At 41.3% G+C, this 7,874-nt stretch overlaps 1 protein-coding gene across 2 annotated transcripts; it reads left to right on the forward strand.

The window, feature by feature from the left end:
- Positions 1-4,551: 4,551 nt before the first annotated feature.
- LOC103365346 (zinc finger BED domain-containing protein 1-like) lies at positions 4,552-7,621 on the forward strand. 2 transcript variants are annotated; one of them, XM_008292767.1, is made up of 3 exons: positions 4,552-5,627; positions 6,009-6,604; positions 6,709-7,621. In XM_008292767.1, the coding sequence occupies exons 1-3, from the start codon at positions 4,778-4,780 to the stop codon at positions 7,153-7,155; spliced, it is 1,893 nt and encodes a 630-aa protein (XP_008290989.1). In that variant the 5' UTR covers positions 4,552-4,777; the 3' UTR covers positions 7,156-7,621. The 2 variants fall into 2 exon arrangements, with proteins under 2 accessions (XP_008290989.1, XP_008290990.1); XM_008292768.1 differs by lacking the exon at positions 4,552-5,627 and having other exon boundaries at positions 5,940-6,604.
- Positions 7,622-7,874: the final 253 nt, after the last annotated feature.

Consider the following 7,874-nt stretch of genomic DNA (forward strand, 5'->3'; position numbering starts at 1 on the left):
TGAAGGTAGCCCTGATTAGCAGCATCCGTGTTTCCGCTGTCTTGCGAGGCAGAGCGAGGAGGAGGAACAACAACAAAAAAAAAATGCGTCGCGCCTTCGACGCTTTTTTGTCATTTGTGACGAGTTTCCTCAGTCTCCTTCCTCCCGTCTTAAGCTTTTTCTACTTGCCGTTGCGCTCGATCTTATTCCACAAACGTTAGCCCGATTTCACTCCCTTGTCTCCTCATTATGGAGGTGTTAGAGGCCCTTGTTTTCGACACTGAGATTTTTTTTTTTCTTCTTCCTTTCCTTCCAGGAGAAGAAAAAAAAACAAAGAAAGGGATGAATTGAACAAAGTCACAGTGAAAAATGCTAACCAACTGGTGTGAAACTTAAATCTTTGTCGTGGGTGGAAGGCTTACTTTAATAACAATGTGAATCAAAGTTGTCCTTCCGGTGACATAGTTGTTTTAAAAAGTTGAATAAATGTACACGTGCTGTCTTGTGACGCTTGTGTGGTATGTTCTGGCAGCCTTGTCCGCTTCAAATTAGGTTCTTATGCAACTGAACTGCATTTACGTTTTAAAAGAAACGTCTTTTAAAACAGTGTGGGAGTAGGAAAGTTTCATGTTGGGTCAGCTTTCATGTAGGCGGTTGGGGTTCCCGTCCAGTATTGGACCATTATTCTTAAGCTATATTTAGCTTCCAGTCACTGTTTGGCTAATTTTAGGCACCAAAACTAGCACCTGATGATGATGCTTCTCCTTCATTTCTGGATGATGAGAACAGCCCCATCTAATAAAGCTAAAAAAGGAATGACAGTTAATCAATAAAATAAATTGCAAGGACATGTCAATTAGAAACGTTCGGTTCCCTTAAAACACAAACAAGATATCAGTTTAGTGTTATAGGAATACAATTTTTGGAGGCAGGGCTGCTTAAGGACAGGGTTTAGTAATAAGTATATATGCTGTAAGTAATCACAGCATCAGCATCTCCAAGCCTGAAATGCAGTTAAAGCTCAAGCCAAAAAAGGGGAATAAAAAAGGACCCTCAACTTAAAAGGTCGGTACCCCATTTACTAGTGCAATATTGTCCAAATATCTGTGCCTCTCTTACGATGCGCCACATATTCATTGCTAAATGCACTTGGCCGAGACGAGGACATTTACAAGCAAGAGATGATAACACCCGCCTACCTAACCTTTCATTGTAATAGAGCTGTGTTTTGTGGTATCACTTCCGTAATGGTGGGCGTGCCAACTAAGCACACTCGCAACGATGGCTGTAATCTCATCTATTTGAAACACACTGTTTGGATAAACTACCGTGGGCAGTCAGACTGGTCAAAAAAGCGCAGCGGGAAAAAAAAAAAGAAAAAAGAAAACCAAAGACGAATCATATTTGCCAATAAATCATCATTTGCAGTCCGGCAACAGACGAACTGCATGGCTCCTAAATAGGCGTGATTCAATCAGCTCCCCTCTCTCCTATCTGTCGCACACACAATCACGCGCCACCTCCTCGAGCCCCTATCTCATTTGTTGATCGTCACTTGCCATTTATGTGATTGAATGTGCGACCAGGTTGAATTGGATTGCCAAAACTGAGGAATGATTATACAGTGATTTGTCTCAAGAGGTTTTTATCTTGTATGCCGCTGTATGGGGTCAGACCATTTATTATGTGATCTCTGACTACCTGTTGGCATGAAAGATTCATTTTAGCTGGCTGTAATATGATCTCTGTGTCCTTCATAGTTGCCATGCAACTGGCTTGTATATCATTTTCCACTTAAAACTGGATCTCTTCCTTTACATCATCCCTTTAGGAATTAAATGCATAAGTAGATGGGGAGATAGAGCGCAGATGTCTTCCTTCTATCGCTCTCCTGGCAGCCTCCAGCCAGTTATGTCAACTCTTTACCGTGCTACTAGTTTATAGCAACATGGAGCACCTCTTCAGCAGTTCGTCTCCACCACTCTTCTCACACTCCAACCTGAACCTCTGCCGTACGACTCTCCAACCAGCCTTGCAACAGGCCCAGCCTCTCGTTTTTTTGACGAGCACACAGAAATTGACAAAAAGCCACGCTGAAAAATGCCTGTGCCGGTTCTTTTCCTCCCCTTTTTCCTCTCCCTCGTTCACGCATTCTGTCACCACTGGCAGGGTCTGGGAGGACAGAAATGGCTTTTTGAGTGACACAGGCTGGCTATGCCATTTGCCGTGTCAACTGGTGAAAGAGGATAGAAAAGGAGGTAGAGACAAATGATGATGGCCCAGCCGTGATTGTCCCGTGCCCCGTCTCGCTTTCACTCGCCATCGCTTCCCCCTCGAGGTCAGCCGGTCCTGATAACGGCGCCACAATGCCAGTAGGTGTGGAAACGTTTGTCACAGTGCTATGGAAGTGTTTTTCTCCTCATCTGCAAAATAACTTTGTCTCATTTTGATTTCTTTCAATTTTTCAATCAATTTTACACTTAAAGAAATATATCCCTCCATAGATTGAATGCCGTTGTTCTGGTATTACTTGTAAATTGAATTTCTCTTGAACTAAGTGGAAATTGGAGTAGGTACTGTAGGCCAGTTGTAAATAATAAACGGAGCCATATCACAGTTCCTGTCTGTCAATGGCTGTGATGGGAACATTTTCTGTTGAATAAAGAATCTAAATAGATTTCGAGTAATCCAGTTTCCGATGCTGCTCTCAGTCAGTCTGCACTTTCCATTCTAATGTCTTTGACTCCATCTGGGTTTTGTCCGACTTCCTTAATCCTCTCATCAGCTACAACTTTCACTGATACGTCCAGTAAGGAATCACTGTTTTCCACTACACAGAGCTATCAATGCACAAAAAAAAATCGTAGTTGGATCATTGCAGCCACAGAATCATAAATATTTAAAATTCCATTATGAAATCTGAAATCGATTCATAAAGCCGCAGCAAGCGGAGTGAAGAAACAGCTGCTCGTGTGGTGGACGTCGCTGTCGGGAGGTTTCATAAGGCTGAAAGGTGAATATTAATATCACCTACTTTTACATGTCTCGCCACCCGTGGTCGCGCATTTGGCTGGGAAAGGTTAAGAGGATTGTTTGAGTGTTGTTATTGATTTATGTAGCTCGTAAATTACATCATTTTGATCAATTCTGATAGTATTGACAGCAGCAGCAATGGCTGCCTGCTTTCACTGGTAACCACACTCAAAAGGAAGCATCTACTGTTGAGTAGTTGTGAAGGGGAATATTTTTGTTCCTTTGTGACTTTTTGTTCTTTACAAAGTCAAGGGAGAAACCAATTCTTTGTACAAGTCAGTTGGAAAACGTCACATATGAATGCAAGAAAGCCACTTTTATGACTAAAAACGATCTCCAGAAAATGTTAAAAACTCAGTATAGCAAATTAAAAATTCACTAAATTATATTTGTACTGGAGATGATTACCCAAGGTTTAGTGCACAGTAATCGCATGTAACCCTCTGATCACCGTGGGCTTGTTTTTTAACTTCAATATAAAGTCCTACACCTTTATGGAAACAGCACAACCATGACAACAAGTAGAGAGAACTCAACAATCTATTCAGTTGGAATGCCATAAATCTTAAAAAAGAAAAAAACAAAAGCCAAATTTCTTTGATTATTTATTTAGCAAAAACTGAAACACCCTTCAGTTCAGCCAAGAAGTCCCTGATTATTTTTTTATCATGGGACTGTTGGTCACAGCTGAGTCACCAATGGTTAATCCGGTTACTCTAAATGTTTAATTTCTTGGTGAATTTTTCATTGAGACATGTAGAATGAAAGTGAATTTGATGAAATATCGTGATGTTAAGCTTAGATGTGGATCATTCTGCCAATAGGACACAGCTGTCGAGAATCTGAAAACTGTTTTTTGGAGTTCCTGGCTCTGAAAAATGGTGTACTTTTGGTGATTTTATTTTATTATTTAAGATAATATGCCTTACAAACTCGCCAGCAGGGTTTGGCAATCTCTTTGTCACAGGGAATGTGTGCTCTTCCGTTTAACCCAGCCTCCAGACCTAGCGGTAAAAAACATGTCATTGTTTCTTCGGCTTCCCTCATGTCTTTGTTGCTGTTCTCGTCATTGATTGCACAAGAATCGCCATACTTCATTGGCTATGCACTCCAAGGTATATGTGTAAATGGATCCGCTGGAAAGCAACGCTGTCATTTTGAGAGGTAATGTGGCTTAATGCCCTCTCCAATCATTTTGACCACCCCTAAATGTGCTTAATGTGCCTTGACTGCTCCCACCAAGCTTTCACTGCTTTAGGCAGCGATCTGAAGATTTGGACTCTTACCTCTCATGGGTTTCCCGGTACCCTAGGGCTTTGAGATGCTGAGTGCTGCAACCCAGAACACAATGTACCTCTGGGAACTAAGTGAAAAATGTTTAAAAATCAAATTACAATGTCCACCCGGTGTTTCCAGAGCTGCTGTGTTCCGCCCTTTTGTATCCATTTAGATCTGCGGTAGCGAAGTCATGCGGTTCTGTTGACAAAAGCGAAAATTGTTCCGAAGTCGTATCTTTCACGGAGCTATGTGATAGTGCTGCACGATTAATCGAATCGCAATCGTAATCGCGATGTCATGCTGTGCAATTATGTAATCGCATAAAAGACTGCGATTTGCGATTTTGTAAACAAATACAGAAGTACAATGAACGGGACTATCTCCCGTGTGGTGTGGAGCACGGTGACGCCACAGCCACACTGTGCGCAGCTGCAGGTATAGTCACGTGACTACCCGGCTTTCAGCAGAGCAGAGCAGAGCAGCCAACATGGACGCTGAGGAGGAAGAAGCACAGTTGGTAGCAAAAAAAAATGCTAATTCAATTATATGGCGATACTTCGGATTCAGGTACGAAGACACTGAACAGCAAGATGTGGTGTGTAAAACATGCAAAGGTAAAGTCACTACGTCCCGCGGCAATACCACCAATTTGTATCAACACCTGAAACACCACAAAGAAAAACACCAAGAATGCATGCTAATGAAAGCCCAACAAAGTAAGGTGAAAGATGCAACTGAAAAACGCCTGAAACGACCACAACAACGAACAATTACGGATACATTTGCAGGTGTCACACCATACGAAAGTACCTCAAAAAGACACAGGGAAATTACTGACTCCATAACACACTATTTGGCACGAGACATGGTGCCGATTTATACAGTTAACAAGGAGGGATTTCAAAAAATGATCCACACGCTGGACAGGAGATATCGGCTACCCTCGCGGAACTTTTTCTCCCAGACCGCCATCCCCGAGCTCTACAATAAACGGCGGAGTGAGGTTCAAATGGAAATGGCCACAGTCAAGTTTTATTCGACAACAACGGACTTGTGGTCAAGCAGGACCATGGAACCATATCTTAGCTTGACCGTCCACTTTATTGATGATGACTTCGAGCTAAGAAGCCGGTGCCTGCAAACATCATATTTTCCCCAGGACCACACGGGAGAGAATATCGCTTCGGGTCTGAAAGAGGCTTTGGCAGCGTGGGGGCTGTGTGAGGAACGTCAGGTTATCATAACTACAGACAACGCTAGCAACGTCATAAAGGCTGTGGAGCTTAATGAGTGGCAAAGATTCCACTGTTTTGGCCATAGACTCCATCTGGCTATTGGTAAGTTAATTATTATTTTCTACACTCCTTTACTTATCTACTGTTTGCTCTTTCTTTGTTTATTTGTTCATTTTAATTATCTGTATCTTGTTAACTCGCCTTATATGATCAAATTGAGACTGCATCAGCCCTACATAGCACAGCACTTTATGTAGAACTTCTGTAGTGTAAATGTAAAATGATCCATGCACTCATTGAAAATCAGACTATTTTAGATTTCAATTTTGACAAAAATCATGAAAAAATGCTACAAGGAAAAAAAATCATAAACACGTCTCTCACTTACACACACGCACACATACTAGCTTAAGTCCAGCCACACACACACACATGAGGCGAAAGGAGAGGTTCATTGGTGTCTTTCACTCTTCTCTTTCATAGAAAATGCTGTAAAAAGTGAAGCTCATCGAACCCACAAGGCTATTGGAACATGCAGGAAGCTTGTGGGCCACTTTTCCCATAGCTGGAAGAAAAGAGAAGCTTTAAGGGAGGCACAGAGGGAGCTCAACCTCCCAGAACATGCCATGGTGACAGACTGCCAAACACGATGGGGGTCTACACAGAAGATGATATCAAGAATCCTGGAACAACAACGTGCCTTGACCAAGGTTCTGTCTACTGACCGCAAAGCACGACAGCTGCTGCCCTCATGGCAAGACCTGGATGTCCTGGAATCCATGAACAGGGCTCTCAGCCCTCTGCAGGACTTCACGGATGCATTGTCAGCTGAGCAGTATGTAAGCATATCATACCTGAAACCCATTCTCCATATTCTGAACACCTCTGTACTGGCCGAAGACGAAGAGGACACCGACCTTACCAAGTCACTGAAAGCTAAAATCCTAAGATACCTCAATGAAAAATATGAAGTTACACAGGCCCTGCTGAACATTACAACATTCCTTGATCCAAGGTTCAAAGCAAAATACATGAGCACAGAGGAGACGAGGACCATAAAGGAACGAGTGGTCTCTGAGGTGATAAGTAACAATTTTCTCTTTTGCTGACATGATATGGTTCTTATGCAGCTATTCTAAAGTGTGCTATATAAATTAAAAAAATCTTCTTCTTGTTCTTCTAGGTGGTGGAAATTCACCAGCAGCAGCCTGAACCTCAGCGCACCATGGTGATGGAGGATAGTCCAGATTTGGACAATTCACCACCTGCAGCTAAAGCTAAGAAGAAAACTTTAGCCAGTTTCTTCCAGAACAGCACATGCATGCCATCAACAACATCAACGCCAACTACCTTTTTGGTACAGTGTAGGGATGCAGTGACTACTGAACTCACCACATACACTTACATGCCTGCTGTAGTTCCTGAAGAAGATCCACTGAAATGGTGGAAGCATCACAAAATAAATTTCCCTTTGCTGTCCAAACTAGCTCAGAAATATCTCTGCATACAAGCAACAAGCTCTGCGTCAGAGAGAGCTTTCAGTGCGAGCGGTAATGTTGTATCAGCCCATCGCTCCTGTCTGAAACCAGAAAAGGTGGATATGTTGGTTTTTTTATCAAAGAACCTCTGAAGTGGTGGTAGTTGTACCCTTTTACAAAGTGGAAGAAAAACATGCTCATTTAAGAACAAATGTACAGTGGTGACATTTTTATTGCTTTTGGTTTGATTGACTTTTTTACTTTTAGAGAAAGTTGTAATGGGATACAAATTATAGCCCATTTTGAAATTTAACCACTGATTTTTGTTACACTCCTCTTTAATGTCATTTTTTGAAGATTCAAAATGTCTTATTTAATGAGTATTTTGTATTATTTTATTGTTGTTGTACTACATGTTAAGAGAAAGGCCTCCACAGGCCTTCAAGTTATAATGTAAAGTAACACAACCTTTGCACTTTGAAGGAATGCCTTTATGTTAAGAAATAGGCATTTGTCTCTGTTTGAATTTTGCAGAAGTGAGTTTGAGTTTACAAATTTGCAAAAATACCTTTATTTTCAAACTTTTATTTTTTGATATAAGTTATTTGGGGAAAAAATACAATACTGTAAAGTTCAGGTTTTGTATTTTTTTTGTGTCATGTTTATGTTTTCAGTTGAAAAATATACAAAATGATTGTAATTCTCTGTGTTGTCCTTAATATTCAAGCAAGCAGACTCATGACACCATTCATTTATAATATCGTAATCGCAATCGCAAATCGCAATATAGTCCACAATAATCGCAATCGCACATTTTCATCAAATCGTGCAGCACTACTATGTGACATATGCTTTTAACAGCCATTCAATA

The sequence above is a fragment of the Stegastes partitus genome, unplaced genomic scaffold (genome assembly GCF_000690725.1).
Source record: "Stegastes partitus isolate 25-593 unplaced genomic scaffold, Stegastes_partitus-1.0.2 Scaffold831, whole genome shotgun sequence".
Lineage (NCBI taxonomy): Eukaryota > Metazoa > Chordata > Actinopteri > Pomacentridae > Stegastes > Stegastes partitus.

Bases quoted from the DNA above. Each gene is read 5' to 3' on its own strand.
- LOC103365346 (XM_008292767.1), top strand. From the start codon at position 4,778: ATGGACGCTGAGGAGGAAGAAGCACAGTTGGTAGCAAAAAAAAATGCT. The intron at 5,628-6,008 runs GTAAGTTAATTA...TCTCTTTCATAG, and splicing joins TAGACTCCATCTGGCTATTG to AAAATGCTGTAAAAAGTGAA. The intron at 6,605-6,708 runs GTGATAAGTAAC...TTGTTCTTCTAG, and splicing joins AGGAACGAGTGGTCTCTGAG to GTGGTGGAAATTCACCAGCA.